The 18691-nt window shown below is 40.4% G+C and overlaps 2 protein-coding genes across 2 annotated transcripts in view; one reads left to right on the top strand and one right to left on the bottom strand.

Annotated features, from left to right (window-relative positions):
- Window positions 1–2370: 2370 nt before the first annotated feature.
- The window catches only part of dnajc17 (DnaJ (Hsp40) homolog, subfamily C, member 17), a 54716-nt gene continuing 38395 nt past the window's right edge, over window positions 2371–18691 (bottom strand). Inside the window, exon 11 of the mRNA XM_086148776.1 lies at window positions 2371–2615. Coding sequence (XP_086004902.1) covers window positions 2490–2615 — 126 coding nt within the window. The 3' untranslated portion in view covers window positions 2371–2489. The remainder of the gene's footprint in view (window positions 2616–18691) is intronic.
- LOC147237410 (cdc42 effector protein 3) lies at window positions 8912–17017 on the top strand. The gene is made up of 2 exons (XM_086148788.1): window positions 8912–9521; window positions 11494–17017. Exon 2 carries the CDS (start codon window positions 11626–11628, stop codon window positions 12235–12237), a length of 612 nt encoding a protein of 203 aa, XP_086004914.1. The 5' UTR covers window positions 8912–9521; window positions 11494–11625; the 3' UTR covers window positions 12238–17017.

Here is an 18691-nt window from a genome sequence, read left to right as displayed (position 1 = left end):
ACCACACCATTGAGCTCCACAGCTGGACATTGTGTAACAGAACCACCGTGCAGGGCAGCGCAAAACTGGCAGTGAGATGGATCACCGGGTTGGATGTTACAAAGCTACCATATGTCTCACAAATAACACAATGAAAGGAGAAAACACTGCTGTGCAAACCCACAAATACAGACGCAGGATTACGCCATAGTCCCTCACGGGACGAGAAAAAATAAGAGTATTTGTAAAGATATATGTTCCAAAGGGGAAGGAAGTTGTTACAAAACTCAGATTGACCACAGCACTCTGGCACTGCAAGGTCTGACTTAATGTGGGTCACAGAGCAGCAGTGTGTGACTTCACACAACATAAATAAGGAACACTGAGTATCTTCTAGGTATTATTACATAAGCCTACTGTGGAACAGATCAGAATTTGAAGAGGCCAAGATCACTTATTTTGAAATGTGGATTCCGCACTGTTCCTGGCACGGAGGAACCACAGGGAGGAGCGAAATGGAAACTGAGGTGGATAAGTTACTCCGGTTGCCCCACAATAAGAGCATCAACGCTCTTAAAATCTTGGTTGTTTCCATTTCTGCATTGGAAAATTATTGGTCATGTAATGCTCAGAGGAGCAATGAATGAAGGCCCACACGTTATTTTAGGTTTCTGTGAAATGAAGTTATTCTGATAGTGTTACGGGAATAATTTGGCATTTTTGGAAATGCATTGAGGAGGGATATATTAAGAGGTCAGTACCACTTACATTCAGCAGCTGAACCACTGAGGTTTTACAGGGGTTTGAATCCCAGACTATTACTTGGCCAATGGCCATGATTCCCTTCAGTCCCTGCTGTAATCAGCTACTTAAGGCCATAATGTCATCTCGAATACAAAGAGCAGATAAAGCAGTGTCTTACCTTTTAGAAAATGTTCAAATCATATTAGTACATGAGCATTTCTTTAAATTGTTGGTAAGCTATGGTTACCCTCTTGGTGATTAAAACCGAAAGTGTTCCCAGGATATGTACTATAGGAATACTTTGAAGGTTTAGTCCTTGTGTGACCACGTGATGCCCAAGGACTCTCACAAGGATCCAACTGTTGTGAGTAGGAAAATCGAGTCATGCTTGATTAGTCTTTCAAGAGGATTCATCCAGTAAGTTTTGGACTAAACATGGTTTTGATAATAAAACTCATGTCTCTAAAAGCTGTTGCACCCCTCAGAATTCCCTTTGTTTCTCTTGGGAACACCCGACAGTGCAGACTCCTTGAATGGGATCCACAGACCTAGTCAGTTATTCTTAGTGCACAAGTTGGAACTGACATGAAAAAATATTCAGCTTAGGTCAAAAAAGAGCTGATTGAACACAATGTGCAGCCTTGAAAATTATGCGATCCAAATGGCCTCCTCAGTCTGGGGGAGAGCTCAAGACGTTGTATACCAAGCCCAGGGAACAATCATCTAAACCACCAGATTTACAATGGAGGGCCTCCATAGTATGCTCACTTTTCATCACGTGAGACCGCAAGAATTCCCATTACAGTCTACCTAGTGTTCCAATACTGGCTTGATTGCTGGATGTAGGTGGAGTAGAAATGTTCTCTATGTTGACACATTGCACAGCATGTGGTTTGGACCATAACAAAGCCCAACCCATTTCAAAATTATAGAAAGACTATGCAGACAACAAAGAATGACTTGAATATTACACTTGGTCTGCTGCAATAATGAGGTAATGACTTGTCACATTTAACCAGAGGTCTGACAGATGAAAATTAAACATTTGGGTTCCGTGTGGTTTTTGCATGGCCAATCTCCTCTGGCTGGATTTTGACATGAATGGACAAAAATTGTAACTGGATACTTGAAATCGCTGAAGGTCACAATCATTGACAATAAATGCATTATAGAGCTCAGCAACTGATACTTATCATTGCAATATTTTGGCAGTTCAATTTACATTGTCACTATTCTGTTGTTCAGCATTTCATAGGTTTTGGTGAGCCAATTGTTAGGTCAGGAAAAAATATTGAGAGTGATGTTCTGAAAAACAATCAAATTAAGCATCTCTCTAAATCATCCTTGAACAGATTAAAAGGCCATGTAAAATCTACGCAGAAAGAGCACGTCATTTACTTCTGCATGCACCAAAAAAGCTTAGGATTACACTATTTGGTGAAACATTTAGCTGGCATTCATGCAAAAATGTCTATAAAAGATGCAGCAAAATTATCTCACATCTGCACCTTGAGCTTTGGGACTCCTTTGGACAGCATGACATTCAAAATATTCCATCACTTCCTTTACATCATGTCTTCCTCCAGGCTCAATCTAAAGGAGATAACTAACACACCAGTAAAAATAAAATATTTGGGGGGAAAAATGTCATTGGCCAGATAAAAATTTATTCATCCAGTAGATATAAAATACACAATCATTTAATAAAACATGAACTTAAATCTGGAATTCAGTCTTTCTACAGGGAGTAGGCTGGTTCTCTGGTGCTATGACTCGGCAGCTTCGTCTTCATCCTCTTTTTGCATCTGTTCTATGAGTCTTTGTCGTTCAGCAGCCTGCCGCATTCTCATCATCACCACGCTTTCATAGTCACGCTCGTTTGTCAGAGCGCCCTGGAAAAGACAAACAATGGTGAAATATAGATGCACAGTATTCAATTTGTAACCCAAAAAGTGGGTAAACCCATACAAAATTCTCAAAGAAGAACTCTTAATCCCAATAAGCATTTTGTGTTTAAAGAATAGAAAGGTTCCATCCTCCTTGAATCCTAGATTTCATGTCTTGTATTATCTCTATTCACAACAAAAAACAAAGTATGTGGGCAGATACTGTCCAAGTAAATACTGCAATCCCTTTGGGTGTTTTAGTAGTGAATATTCAAGGAAAAAAAAATGAATAAACCATTACCGTACACTTGCACAAAGTCAGAGAGAGGAGAAACACGTCTGGATTTTAAATCATGACCACAACAAAAAGACAGATGAATGACACCACCGTCACAAATGAGTAAATGTTTGCTTTCTCAACCAGCGTGTTGAGGGAAGGTGACCTTGGACAGACTAACTGGTCTCAGTTACCATCACTGTGATGGCAGGTTGGGAGTGCACCAGACAGTAGCTCATGAGAGACAGACAGAGAGAGAAGGGTCATTTCAGTTGTGTGGGGATATCTCCCCCAAATGAGACGGGACAAGGCCTCGGAGTGGCCTGGCCACACCATGTGTATGCGTGATATTATTTAGGAGCTTTGGCTTGGACAAGGATGGTGAGGGATTCTCATACTGTCATGGAATCGGAGAGGGCAGCCACTGGCTAATGGCTAATCAAGCAGGGTGGAACACAGTCCAGACATCTAAACCACAGGCCAGAATCCATGAAGCCACACACAGCACTGGATACATAAAGGAACAGGAGGAGGGATTCAAGAGCAGGGTGGGGAGACACTGAAAAAGAATACGTAGTTTGTGAATTCATTCTGGTAGACATTTAGAGACCATCATCCCATTTGTCTTGGAGGGTGGGGGGTGGTGGTGGGACAGGAAAAGTGTCCACAGAGAAAGCCATTGTTTTATGAGATTTCATTCAGGAAGTCGGGTGAGCCAAGGAAGTGTCTCTGTAACAAGACATTGAGCTGCAGGAGAGACCGAGTGAGTCTGTGCATGAAGCACTGGAGAAGAGCACGAGTGATTTGAATAGGAGAGGTAGATTTTGTCAATGTGCTCGCAGACCTAAGGCATCTGGAAAATATCACCGGAACGCCAGCATCAATGTGCTGAGAGAAAGAGGGTAAGTGTTGAGGAAGAAGAGAGGGTCGGTAAGGGGAAGTTACCCCACTCCCCTCACCACCCAGGCCCCTGGACTGAGGAAAGCTGCTATTATCATTCCTGTAATGTGAGCTCAAACCCTTGTCTGACACGTAACTATGAAATATCACGCAAACGACATTAGGTAAATAAATAACTGTTGCATCCTCAAACTGAACAGAACAAGTATTCAAGCAAGCGGGGAAAAAAACTCCCGCCTCTTCAGTGCACAAACCTCAACTCTGCCCTGCCCTCTACTGGTCACCCTGCTGAAGAGCACCCGACACATCTAAGTCAAAATTGATATGACCAAGTCACTACTCACTGTGGTCACGCATTGTACCAGGCTAATGATGAAGGGCTTTTTGAGTATTAACAGGTGTTTTATGGGTAACGTGATGCATTTCCTTTCAGGATAAGGGTTGTTTCCTTTCCCCAGGGTGCTAACTACAATGTAAATGCTTAGTGAGAGCGTCATTCTGAAAGTAAAGATTTGGTAAGCACAGATACACACATGTGAGTGGATGTAGTAATGCTGAGGCCCGGAGTGGGTCACAAACTGCAAAACACAAACAATTAAGCCCCTGCACAAAGTCAAGAAAGCAAGGGCCACCACAGAGGCAGAATGGTAGTAAAACAGGCACACACACACACAACTAAGTTGAAGATTAGACGCGTGACATCAACACATGGTGAGGCCTCCAAACAACACACCCCCATCTGACCCTGGGCCAGAAATGACATCATGGATACCACAAGTGATGTGAGTCAGGCAGAGTGCATACATGGAAGCACGCAAACACACACAAAAACACACATACACTTTCTATAATACTTCCTCCCGCACACAGCAGGAGGGATCTCATAATACAGGTGGCCATTGTACTCCCACAGTGCAAGTCATCAGATCAGTTGCGCATTACACCATCTCTCTCTATGCATTTGAGTGGGACTTGTGTGAATAACCATGTGACCACAAGTGAGGGAGGAAGTAATTCACGGGCTAGAGGGTCCCCACAAAATAGTAAAATGGGCTTTTCATGCGTTACATAAACCAGAGTGCATATGTTCTTCACAAATGCAAAGATATTTTACAAGATGCACAAAAAAGACATCTGAGGAAAGGCCGTTACAATTCTAAGAGTTTCAACAACAATTCTGTCATGTCTAAGTGTTATGGTCGCATAAGCATGGTGATGATATAGTCCAGGACCATCTTCAGTGTTTAGCAGGTGACTTTGGGGCAAAGTTAAAAATATCCCTGAATGTCACTGATCTAATATCACTATGAATAAGATACATGTACACTATATACATGTTAAATTATTCCCCTGCACCTTCAAGGTAAGAACGTGCTTTAGTCATGTTATATCATTTTTCAGATTTTAATCCTATTTATCACCCTTTTTCACTGGAGTTGGAATTCAGGATGGTTTACCTCGGGTGTCTATCGCTTTTCATTACGCACCAGTCAACCCTGTGTGTGTGTTGCACGAGCTCGCATTTATGTATGGACACATTTTGTGAAATCTCAGGGTCCCTTTCTGGTAGGAAAAACAACATTGCTGAGACCAGTGCCTATGGCCAGTTTGCCTTTAAAATGATAATTTATGAGTTAATGGATGGTGGAGGTGTGAATTCTGGTTATGTCAAAATTCCAGCTAGGCTTAAACAATTTAGGATCATAGCCCCTAAACATTTCCGTCCCTTCCGCTAACTCAAACAAAAAGGTCATTGGGGATCCCGCACATGCAACACTGCAGGGTCAGTTATACTCTAAATGAAGGCAAAACTCGAGGTCTGCAAATGGCAGAGGATTAATCATCACTCATTAAAAAACTGGGCAGACATAAAAACACAAAAGTCTGGTCTATTACAATGTTTTTGTTAGTGAAGAACAAACACCACATAGAGATTAAGGCGCAGATCTACTTCCTGTATTTACATGCACATGTCCTGAGAACATCTGGTTTCTGAATGGAACTGTAGCACAAGTTCTCCTTTGATGGGACGGCGGAAGCCAACAGTCTCTGAACAAAAAAAAAATCTGCAGATGTAGTCTTGATGACTGCACCTACAGATCATTGAATGTGACAAACAGTTATCCAGATCATTTGGTTTGTTTAAAACTGAGATCTTAAAGCTATACTAAACAGACAGTGATTTTACTGTGATTGTGTTGATATATAATAAAAGTAAAAGTGATAATTGTAGCTGCGTGAGGACTGCAGATTTAGCCTGAAATATTTCAAGTTAATGGAATGGTCATACTGCATGTGTGGACCTCTATGCATGAGGCAACATTTCGTCACAGTATTGGACGGAACAGGGGCCTTTGGACGTGGTCATGGAATGCATTTGGAAACTGGAAGCAAAGGAAATAAACAGTGAAAGGAGAAATGGCAGCACAGACATGAACTGTTGGTGCCCAAGAAATTCTCTATGATGTATGAGTTCAGGGACCCTGAATAGGGAATGTGGGAGTTTGGCTTCCTTAATCTCCAATAATGTACAGTTGTAAAGCAAAATCATGTCTATCACATTCTAACCTTTCGGGAAAGGCTTTCTGATTGAAATCAATTTCCCATTAAAACATAAATGGCTTGAGACTGGTAAGTATACAGAATAGGGGAGTTTGGAGAATAAAAGAAAAAAGAAGGCACTGAACAGGAAAAAAAGCTTTAAATTCTGATCAACGGCAATTGGTATGTATCTTCCTGCACAAGGCATATTTCAAATCTCCACTCCTCAGAGTAATCCAAAAATCAGGGATGTGATTTAATGATTATTAAGGATTCAGCAAAAGTAGACACAGCAGTACATTCTCTCCCAGGGGCTGGCCACCCACATTCATTGGAACGAGTACAGTGTGGGGTGTGATGTGATTATCAAATTGTTATCTTCATCCAGCAAAGGCAGCAGTTGTGCATTTCTGGGCAGGTGACAGTAAAAGACACACCACAGCAACTTTCCAGGAAACAAGGATGGCCCTAAGCCTCCATTTTCACTGACAGTTATTTGTAAGTCATTTTGGACTTAACGCTTGAAGATTTAAAGAATATATATTTTCAGTCAGACTGCACGTATATCATTCACCTGTTCTCTTTTCTTCGAGTATTTAGCATCAACATTCATTACATCATCCAATGTCTGTTTCGTTTCTCCATTCATTATCAAATCGATTGATTGTATGCTGTTTCGGCCTTAACCTGACTTGATTAGACTTGATTAGGCAATTGTAAGTTTTGTTGTGGTTTTTCAAGCAAGGATTAAATAATTTAACACCTGGAGTCAGGTTGTGTTTCTCGTGCCATTCATGCAGAATAATGTCTGTACTTCCTCCCGACAACCAGACAGACTGTCGAGTTTTGCCGCAAACTTTCTCAAAGCATGTCATGGCATACTATTGAGTCATCATTTTGGAGACAAACACTGATGACAACTGCGAGGTTTCTTACCCAAATTAATGAATAACTTTACAGAGGATTTGTAACTTAAAACAAACAGCTTCAGAATAAGCATAGAAACTGGGTAGTTAAATACCTCTTTATTTAAATAATCTACCAGACTTTGGCGAAAGAGCCTATCTTTCCCGAGGTCTAATCTCATGTTTATCATATTCAGAGCCATTCATAATTACACCACAGGCAGATTTTTATCAAAACAATGTTTGTCCTGTGTTTATGGCCCTCCAACAATGTTTTACATATTAAAAAGAGTCCGACAGTTGCTGTAAATACTGTCTCAATAATCGTCATTTCAGGGCCTTGATACAGTGGAAGCTCAAGAACACACTACAAAGAGCCAGAATATCCACCAAAGCCACAGTTTTGGCTTCTAGTGCCAGGCAAAGCAATATCTGGAAACACTTTTTATCCTGTGACAACAAAACTATGCAGCATCCCAGATTTCAAGCCCAGCATAGCTACATTGACCGCACTGCCCACTATGGTCAGGCCTTAGAAAAGAGGCTTAAACAGCAATCCAGCACGAGCTAAACGCATCAAACCAGAAGCTACATTGCATGACAACAGCACCGACAGAAAAAGCCTGACCTCAGACTGGGAGGGTCATGTAAGGTCATTCCCAAATATTTGAGATAACTCTGGCCATTCAAGCCTGTCTTGTAGCATGAAAAGCATTTATGAGGGAATGAAGAGGAAGGAGAAGGGGGATTTCTTTAAGAAAGAGGTTAGAGAAAGGTTCAGTTTCATTCTTTAGAGTATGTTATGATAATTTGATTTGCGTGACCAAAAGTGTCTTGTCTTGCAGCCTTTTTGGAAAAAGACATTGTAGTTTTGTTTGACCTCTGAAAAGGCTCACAGAAATAAATCAAAGACACCATTTGTGTTTTCCCTTCATTCAATCTGAGCAGTGAAGCTCGGAAAACAAGAGGTAAAGACCTGGGGAATAGTGATTTTAATTACCTGTCTCTGGAAAAGAAGTTGTAAGACTTATACAGAAACACCACCAAGCGACAAATCACAGATTTAAAAAAAAAACAATTTTGCAAAGAAGAAATTGATGTCTGTCAAGAAAAAAAAACACCCTATCATTTTAAGAAATTAAATTAAGAAAAATCCATGGAGCTGAGAATGTCTTTCTGTTCTAATATAACTTCCATTCCAGGGCTGCTAGATCATTCCAAAGCCTGGTGGCGTGAGAATTAGACATTTAACCACTTATCAGTCTCTAGTATCTCCCTTGTGAAATCCAGTGTGCTTGTACAAACATGTCTGTGTGTGTAACTGTGCTTTAACTCCATAGAGAAAGTGTAGGCCTCCAGTCAGGCAGAAGGGTCTGTGGAGTGGTTGGACATTGGGGGGCTTAAGACAAGGCAATAGCAGATAGGAAAGAGGGAAATCAGCAGAGCAAAGAGACAATGACACAGAGATTAGAGAACAGTTAACCCCTTCCTCTGGTTATCTAAAATGATTGCTCACTGACTGTGACTTCCTGCTTTTACAAAAGAACACACATGCACACACACTATGGAACACTCAGACATGCACACACAACCTGTCGTACACTCATTAACTTACTCACACTTGTTCTTTGTCACTCTTCCTTCATTCGAACAGCCTACTGCCACTGTGTGTTGTAATATTGTGTTACTCCATATCACTACACCCAAGCTGCGGTTCACATTCTGCCCCAGTTTTCCAAGAGGTTGTGGGTGCAGCGAACCAACCAGTGGGAATTAGTTTAATGCGTATGACTTGATGGACGACGTGCATCACAACCAGAGTGACATCATCTGAAAGCTGGCATCCATCCTAAGGCTCTAATAGCTTCGCAACTGAGAAATATTTTTTCACAAAAAAACAAAAAAAACCTTACGTCAGCATCCATTTGGATGACTCAACTTTCTTGTAGTCTGCTCTGAGCTCACATGGATTATCAATTGGGGCAAGTTGACAGGATCAGTAACACAAGGATCAAATGTTTAAGGACTTCAAACATCTATCTAAGCAGGAGTAACACAAAGGTAGGGGACATCTCTATACAAATTTAAAGCAAAGATATAGACATGAATCCTAATCTACGGCAAAGACTGCTCTGACTCAAGATTATACAACGAGGCCTTGAACAAGTTCACTCATGTCGAGGAAGAGTTTGTCGGGGTGTTTGCATACAGGGCACAGCCAAGTTTCCCTGACAGAGAGGACCGTGCTTGAATGGGATTCAAATGTCCTGTGTTTTCTCAGAAAGGCAGGTAAGAAATGACAAATTTGTTGTTGTCTTTACTGTCAGTTTTGCTCCTTAACAGACACTTAGGAGAAATGGAAACTCATCTTTTTCCTTTTAGTGATGGTTGTTTTCACACCATTTAAACATCACATAAGTAATATTAAATGACAGTATTTCCAAAGATGATTTAAAGCATTTTTTGGCAAATCTGTTTTAATGGGCTTCATTAATTTTATTTTGTCCTTCAAGAGTTTCTGTCATACTCGTGGTAAGAATCTGGAGACAACTCCTTGGCCAAACTGACATGTTTGGAATGGAATGCTGTTGTGTCCGTGTACTCCAGTCCCCCGCTGCTGCTAAAGTGCTGATAAAACCTTTATGGCTCAACAAAACCTGTATGCTGTAGTGGCTTACAAATTCACAGAGTGTTTCAAGTCACGAACAACAATCTAATGCGGGTTATGTTGTTTGAGGGATCGTAAAATTGCAGAAACAAAACATTTTCTAATTGACATGCCAGTATTGATTAACTCTGTTTTAGTCAATAAATGATTACTGGTCACAAAAAACAAAAATGTATCTTTGTTTTCCCCCAAAGTATGACTTACATTCAAAGTAATAATGTATATCACAACTTTCAATCTTGTTTGTAATGCCCTTGGACAGCATTTCATTATATTCAGAAACAATGACATCAGAAATAATTTAATGCATGTTAGTACTGGTGGCCTTTTCAAACAAGATGTAATATACTTGCATGCTGTTTAACAATTCATGCTCAGTTTTTTTGTGTGGCTTCCTGGTAGGTTAACACTGAAGAGAAGCCGACCACACCTGAATGTACTGAGGAACACTTGAGTCTGAAAAATTAATCCATGAGGACAAAAGCTCTAAGGCATCCAAAAGCTGCCAAGTAATACATATTCACATTCTACAAAAATCAGACAGAGCAGGTGCAATCTCTAAACAAAGGCTGCCAATTCACATTAAGCCAGTTGATACAGTCCAGCTCACACATCTGGCCCTAAATAACATCAAGCTGAATAATATTCTATCTTCTAGAATGGTGAGAATTTAATTGAACTGACCTTTAGTTTAGGTTAGGTAAAAAAAAAAAGAAAAAATGTACATGTAGTAGTATGTACAAAATAGGCAGTATATACAAAATACAAATATGTAAAAAAAAAAGCGCAATAGTAATACTGCACTACAAAATGTTCAATCGCGAAACTGAGTTCAATTAAACAGATGTATTAATGTAGTGTTTTGAAAGCAGCCATTGGTAGTGAATACAGGAATCATGGGGTTAGTTGTACATATGTTACTGGGATAAACACTAATAATCTTTGGCTGAGGCACAACAGGTTACCCAGAACACGCATTTAGCTAAACATGTTGGTTAAACAGCAAATCTTACTCTAGGTAAATCTTTTTCTGTCCCTGTCCACTCTCCAGTTAGAGTATGTATATGTGGGTGTATTTTGAGCTGATGTAACAACAAGATTAAGCTGTGCTCTGCAAGCATTCAGGAAACTGGGTGTTTCACTGGTCGTGTTTCATCAAGGCATTTTTCATTTAAAAAAAATTACCCAGAGTTCTTTGTCGATTGAGAACAATGTTGGCCACATACCACAAGCGAAAAAATACGGATTTCATTATTTCTTCATTTTGAATTGCAAATGTTTTTTTCCTTCAGTTTATCTAATTTTTCTGTTAAAAAATAAACCTTGACTTGAATTGCTCTAACATTTGATTTTCATTACCTATTAACAAGTACAAAGCTCATATTGTACTAAAAATAACATTGTTCAATCCCTGTTTCTTTTGTTTGTTTTTCTTGTCAGTTATTTTTCCACTGCTCACAACATGGTAACCACAGAAGCCCACTTTAATGGATCAGCCTACACATTGGCTGAATTTCTCTGGCCAGTATCCATGGTGAATGTTGAACCCTTGGTAAAAGGCATTTTTCTCATGTCTATATTTTTTTCTTTCAGATGTTACCATGCTTTAAACTTCACCAATTCATAAGGACTGATTAACAGTTAAAGGAGAAAGATTAAAAGGCGACAAACACTTCTAAGGAAATACCAATAGGCCAAAGAAAACCCATTAAGTCCATCTTAAAAATGCCGCTCAGGACCTCCTTGTACAGAAAGTCGTCCTCTAGCCGTTGGTCCAGTAGAAACTCCAAACACAGAGAGGTGCTCTCCGTGAACATGATAAGTCTGCCACTAGCTGATTTCCGCCATATTTCTCATATTGGAAATGATGCCCACACAGACAGCTTCGGAGACCTGTCCTTCCTAAAGATGGGCCACAACTTACTTCTACAGAGCTCTCAGAGTGAACAGAACCTTTTCTTGGCCTGCTTTCCACCGCCAAAGCCACCTCGTCTTAATGTCGACGGAGCAGACGGTTCTGAGAGCCCTGACCTGTCTGTGGACCACCAGCACAAACAGCAACGGAAAAAGTGCAGCTCAATGCCACTACTGGACACAGAGGACAAAGACACAGAGGAAATGGATGGGTGCAAAAGAGGATATAATGCTGCGGCCAGCCAAACTCACTGCCTTGGAAAGGGACAGAATTTAGATGGGGATGGATACACTGTGGAGAAATGTGAAAAAACTGATGGACAACAAAAGGATGAGGACAACAGCTTTTCCTTCAGCCTCGACCTGGGTCCTTCACTCTTGGATGATGTCCTCCAAGTGATGGACAAACACCATCCATGTTGAAAAAAACTTTCTGAGCTTTATACAGATACATGTAAAAAGACCAAAGCAGTCTCTGAGATTTCATCAGTGACATTTTCAATATCCACAATAAATTATGTGTGATAAGTATGGAGATTTAATTAACCACTATGGAAATATTTATATATAAGCTGTAAAAATCAATCTTCATTCTCTATAATGAATGTTTGGAACATTAAAAAACTATATTTTTTAGGGAAAAGGCCATGGTGGGGATAGTCACAGGACTTTTAGTCAATAATAATGATAATCATTTATCCTTTATTAATGAGTGAGGTCTGATTTCAAAGTAGAGGCCGGGCATTCTCACCTTTTCAACCCCCCCTCAAACCACAAAATGTAGCACTGAAGACAGCTGTAAAGGCTTAAGAGTGTAGTGTTTAAGAAAAGAAAAGCTGTGTCTGGAATTCAAGGTCCTTGAGCTGTGATGTCTTGGCTCCTGGCATGCTTGCCAATCCGTTGTGTGCAGAGGGCAAATTTTCCTCTGCGCGTATCCCAGAGGCCCCAATTGAAGGTAGACCAAGGTACCCCTCATCTCTCACTCTCAACAATATAGTGAAAACAAACACTTGGCTCTGCTTCCAATAAAAGTCAGCTAGTGGTGGCAGGTTGGGCTGCAGACCAAGCCGGGCAACAGGTCCAAGACCTCAGAAAAGGGAGAGCGGTGCGGAGCAGCTCTGGCCAGGCTGTTTTCTTAGCTGCAAACCAAGAGTCCAATACACTGGTGAATGGCACACAAGTAGAAAAGTAGTAAATGGTAACGGGATACTTCCACAAATGTAGAGGGTGTTGAGGGAGGATGACCAGAGACATCCATTACAACAAACCTCCTGATGAGGGTTTAAACGCTACCCTCTGACCAAACAAACCCCCACATTGTGAAAATTACATGCTTGCATCTCATGTACCGATGCCTGCAAAAGAAGAGAAACATATATCTGACTGACCAAAGCAAGCATGGTTCAATGAAGACTCACATATACTACTCTAGGCAATCTAGGTCTAGTTTCCTAAGGTCCGAGAGGAGTGAGGACAGTCTCAGTTTGTGTCTTAATGGAGGGTTGCCAGGCTGCGGGGAAACAGGAATGAGTCAAATTCCAAAGTGTTCAACTGGTCATATACTGACCACAAGTGCCTCGCTTGTAGCAATAGATTTTAAACTGTATGTATGTCTTTGGAAAGGTCTGCTTTTTAAATCTGTTTTGGCATCTCCTATTTTAAACTAGACACCATTGCCCCCTGCTCTTGTGTATTTCATGACAATAACAGATTGTGAAACAGTGTTTGCATTGAATAGTGTACTGTTTTCTATTTTGGGAAATGCACAGAAATGTATTTCAAATTCCAAGAGTGATGGTTTTGTGGTTAGAGCTACTCATGTCAACATTTAAAAGAATTTGAGTAAGACTGTTTACACAACCTTATGGCCTGACATTTATCTAGCTTTTTAACAGTCAGAAGCAAATATGCAGGGTATGACTGTCTATCGCTTATAACAGTTTAAAGACAAATTACAGACCTGAACCATCTAAGCAGTAGAGTATAATTTCAAGGTGAGGAGACACAAAAATCCTAAATTATACTGGCCTGTGACTCTGTGTTTCGTGAAGTCACAAATACTGTATAATAACATACTGGACAAGTATGTGAGGCATTCATTGCCCTGAAGCACTGCTGTATCACAAAGAGGCAACTTTAGGCAACTTTGACTGCAATTAACATTTAGGAATAATCAAACTCTCGGAGGAGGTGGTAATGCAACTTTCCTGCCGCTAACTGCCTTAACCCCCCCCCCCCCCCCCCCCCCAAAAAAAAAACTCCCACTGGCTGAACAGCGTGTGCCAGCAATTTGGCAGTCTTTACTATGCAAGGCATACTTTTATGATAAGCAAGAGAGAGAAACGTTCCTTTATGCCAGGAGTCGGTCACCTTTGCCACTCAAAGAGCCATTTGGACCCATTTCCCCACGGTAAAGCAAACAAAATGATTTTTTAGCCTTTATACAATGTATAAACAAATTACATGTTGCATTTTTTAAATCAATGAACAACTACAGAGAAAGGAAATTCATTTGTTCTATATTTTAGCACATGTTATTTAGATGTTACAAGATCGCCATACTCTTAAAACTTAAAATTTGATTTTGAAAATGACCAAACTAAAATAAAACCCATTTTAATTTAAAACTCGTTAATTATTTTAAAAAGCTGTGGATTGCCGACCTCTGCTTAATACAGTCATTACGATGGATAAGGTTTCCTGGTTAGATAACTTTAAAAGCTAATTTTCTAAGTTCTATGCTTAAAATAACAGGCATCTTATTGCTTCCTCCACTTCCACACCATTGATTCCTTTATGTTGAATTCTCTCGCCGTTGCTCTATTCCCATGTTCTACTGCGTGTCTCTTGAAAGGTGCCATTCTGGGGTCTTTATACACACACAAGTGGTGTGGGACTGGAATTCCCCTTTACTTTTTTTTACCGCTGCTACTTCGGCGACACACGCACACACACACACACAAATGGAAAGGAAAATACACTCTTCACGCAATCATATATCCCAGCATGCACCACCAGCTACTTCTTCTACGGGAGAGAATGGAGCAGCTGCTTCCCGTAGTTGTGAGACCTCTTGCAGCTCAATATTGATCCACATATAAGGCGCACGGGGTTATAAGGCGCACTGTTGGTTTTTGAGAAGATTAAAGCCTTTTAGGTGCGCCTTATAGTTTGGAAAATACGGTAGTTGGCGTGAGAGAGGAGGATACAGAGAGTAGGATTAGATGGAGAAGGTTGATTCACTGTGGCGACCCCTGAAGGGAAAAGCCAAAAAGGAGAAGATTAGCCTCCCAAAAATTGCTTAATTTCAACTGCCATTGTCTGGAAGAACATGAAGATATAGTAGTATTACTAATGTTTCAGCAAAGCAATTACTAGTTAACAGAGATGCAACAAGACACACCATGTGTTACAGCAGTAGCATAGGGTCTGCCTTGAGCCAAAGTAAAACAACTATGTAGTATACAGAATAATAAAGGAGACATAATGACAGGGTCATCTTGTTTTGACAGGAAGGAAATTTGGAGTATAAACTTCGCCATGGCTGACAGTCATCTTTTCTGATTTTCTTTTTTCTTGTTTTTTTGTCTTTATGTCTTTAGATATACGATATCTAGAAACCTTAACATTTAGGAACTTGATCTAAGTTCCAAGCCTTATTAGTAATTCTACGAGCTCTTTCCTGAAGTTTGATTATAGGCTAGATATTTGTTTTGTAAGCATCTCCCCAAACCTCAAGTAAATGTAAAAGGAAAGTCCTTGGCTAAGGGTACTGAAAAACTTAAGAGATAGTAGGCATCTGTAACCACTAAAAATGCAACGTCTTCATGACAACTGTATTTGATCATACAAGCAAACAAATCTTAAATGTAAAATGCTCATTTGATTTTGTGTAATAAACCACACATTTTGCAGATATCGACTGTCCCTAACTAACAAAACTTTCAATAATTAGCATATGGATAAATGGCTGTATTTGATTTTTTCTGGTAAAAAAAAGGAATCTGTGGTTGATATGACTTTGTTGTCTAAAACTGAAATATCAGAACAAACCCTATACTGGCATACAGTTCAATAACTGATGTGAGAAAAGAGGGACTGTAATCGAAGCTCAGTTACATTGTCTTCTCAGTGCAAATTGCCTGAGTTGTGAAGTATCCTAATCACATCTGGTACCACTTCTCTCCCCACAGAATCTAAACTTGCTGTCATACACAATACTGAAAATAATGTCATTTCTATAAAGTATGGCTGTTTGGATTTATTTATTTTGTCAGGTTCTAACTACAAAAATGAAAATACTGTTTTGGCATGTAGGTCCTTCTCGTGTAATTGCATCTGTCCGTCCAGGCTGATGCTACTGAATTATACTGTATAAGGAGTATACTGTTCATGTGCACTTCAAGCATCCCTTTTTATTATGTTCAATTTGCTGGGCCTGTGACTGCTTTAATTAATGTAGAGCAATGTTCTAAATTTCCACCTGCTTCTTGAGCGTTTCATTGCTGGTCTATCCATGTTCTGTCCATGTGGTCCTGAAATAATAATGGCATCATGTACTGCAAAAAAATTAGGCGTCACCAATGACACTCACAAAAAAATTCAGCTCTGTTTCCGATTAATGTTTTTTATTCTCATTTGAAGAGGTTCTAAATCAAGCTAGAGCATATCAGAAGATCATAAGATATTCTCAGGAGAGAGTTCTTTTCATGTCCAAAAAAAAAGGTCTCTGAACAATATTCCCAGCATAACTAATCTGCTGCATCTGTTTAGTGCTGTGACAAGATGACAGTGATTCATTTATGACTGATAGGCTTCAAACTATGTGGTTTGTTTGATGATAAACTGAATGTTGAATCCATATTCATGTTAAGTACTCATATCTTTGAAGACAATTTTCTATGATCAAAACAAATGGCGATTGTGATATAGCAAAGCAGCCATGATTAAAAATGTGTGATGGGTGAATGAGTGTTAGATTATTAATGCAATGATCCCAAAACTCTTGACTAAATAGAACACACAAAGATTTTTACTTCGGTACACTTTAACATATATAAATTCTATTTAAATAAAATGTGGATTGAATGTGATAATGCCAATTCTGCTATGATTTCTTGAACATTAACAGAAATGTACTGCCAGAAACAAAGGTTTCCTTGAGAATGGTGCACTCCACTGGAGTCCCACACTCTTCATAGTTTTATTGTAGTCTTGTGTCGTCTAATGATTAGTCTCTGCGAAACAAGCTATGTAGGTGGTTGTAAGTCCGTAGCTTCTGTTGGTCTAGCATGTAAGGCAGGGAATTACATCTTTCGTGAGCTCTTCAAGTGGATAGGTTTAAAATTTTGCATTCCTCATGTTGTTATGTAGCTTCAATTTGTAAGCCAACCAAAAATCCTTTGTCCTCCTCAGATTAATAATACCTTCATGACCAAGATGGCGGTGCGTGCACAACGCGAGGCTCAGTGTCTCTTCAGACTTTGCAAAATAGCAGTGTTATTTCTACTCTGTGTCTACTCAGTTTCACTCTAGCATCCTACAGCCAACAAGCACTATTGGACATTGAGTTACTAACATCAGACAGTTTTATCAGCAACCTTCGTCTCACCCCGCGGGTTAAGGGGATCTCCCAACGCTTTGAAGGCTACCAAGCCTAGCGGAAGTGCCCACAGGCGGCGCAGAAACCATAAACAAAGACGGGGTAAGCGTGGAGGACTGAGAGTCAAGCTACAGCGAACACCACACCAGCTCCACCTTCCTAGCATTTTCCTTGCTAATGTGCGGTCTTTGGCGAACAAATTGGATGGGTAATGACTTTGGATTACCAACGACAAAAGAATCATGGACTGTAACGTCATGGTATTCACTGAAACATGGCAAAATGAAGGAATACCCGACACATCGAACTAGTTGGGTGCCACACTCTCCAAGCAGATAGAACAGTGGACGACTCCAGTAAGATTAGGGTCGGAGATTTGTGTATTTATGTAAACAAGGCTTGGTACACAAACTCTATCATGTTGGGAGACACTGCTCAGCTAACCTAGAGTTTCTCATGGTCAAATGAAGACCATTTTGTCTGCCATGGGAGTTTAGTTCCACAATAATAAAAGCTGCTTATATACCACTGGATGCGGTACTCTAAGCTTGTCATGCCCAACCTTCATACAGCCATCAGCAAACAACAAACTGCACAACCAGAAGCTGCATTTATTGTAGTAGGCAACTTCAACCATTACAACCTTAGGACTTCCTAAATTCCACCAACATGTCTTCTACCACACCAGAGGGGACAAAACCCTTGACCATGTCTACACCAACATCCCTGGAGCCTACAAGGTGACATCCCTCCCCCACCTGGGTCAGTCTGATCACCTCTCTTTGTATATCACCCTAAAGTCCTCACCACTCATCAACTGTGTGAAACCAACTGTGAAGACCATTAAGGTATGGCCAGCGGGGGTAGATTCTGTACTCCAGGACAGGTTTGAAGACACAGACTGGAGTATGTTTTGTCTCTCAGGCAACCTGTGGCTCTCGCATAGACATTGACTCTTACACCCAATCAGTAGTGGAACATATCAACGCTGCAACTGACAGCCTCACAACAGAGAAACAGATTACCACATACCCCAATCGGAAGCCATGGATGAACAGGGAAGTGCGGCTCCTGCTGAAGCCATGCAACAAGGCATTCAGATCAGGTGATGCACTGGCCTACAGCACATCCAGGGCAGACCTGAACAGGGGCATCAAGAAGGCCAAGGACGAACACGAGCTGAAGGTGGAGGGACACTTTGTCAACTCCAACCCCTGACGCAGGTGGTAGGGCATCAAGGCAATCACAAATTACAAAAGCAGCAACAACTCATAA

This window comes from Fistularia commersonii, chromosome 1 (assembly GCF_037954325.1).
Source record: "Fistularia commersonii isolate RoL2024-O1a breed Wild chromosome 1, RoL_Fcom_v1.0, whole genome shotgun sequence".
NCBI classification, from domain to species: Eukaryota; Metazoa; Chordata; class Actinopteri; order Syngnathiformes; family Fistulariidae; genus Fistularia; species Fistularia commersonii.
The sequence above is the reverse complement of the archived record's forward strand: the minus strand, read 5'-3'. Positions and strand labels throughout refer to the sequence as shown.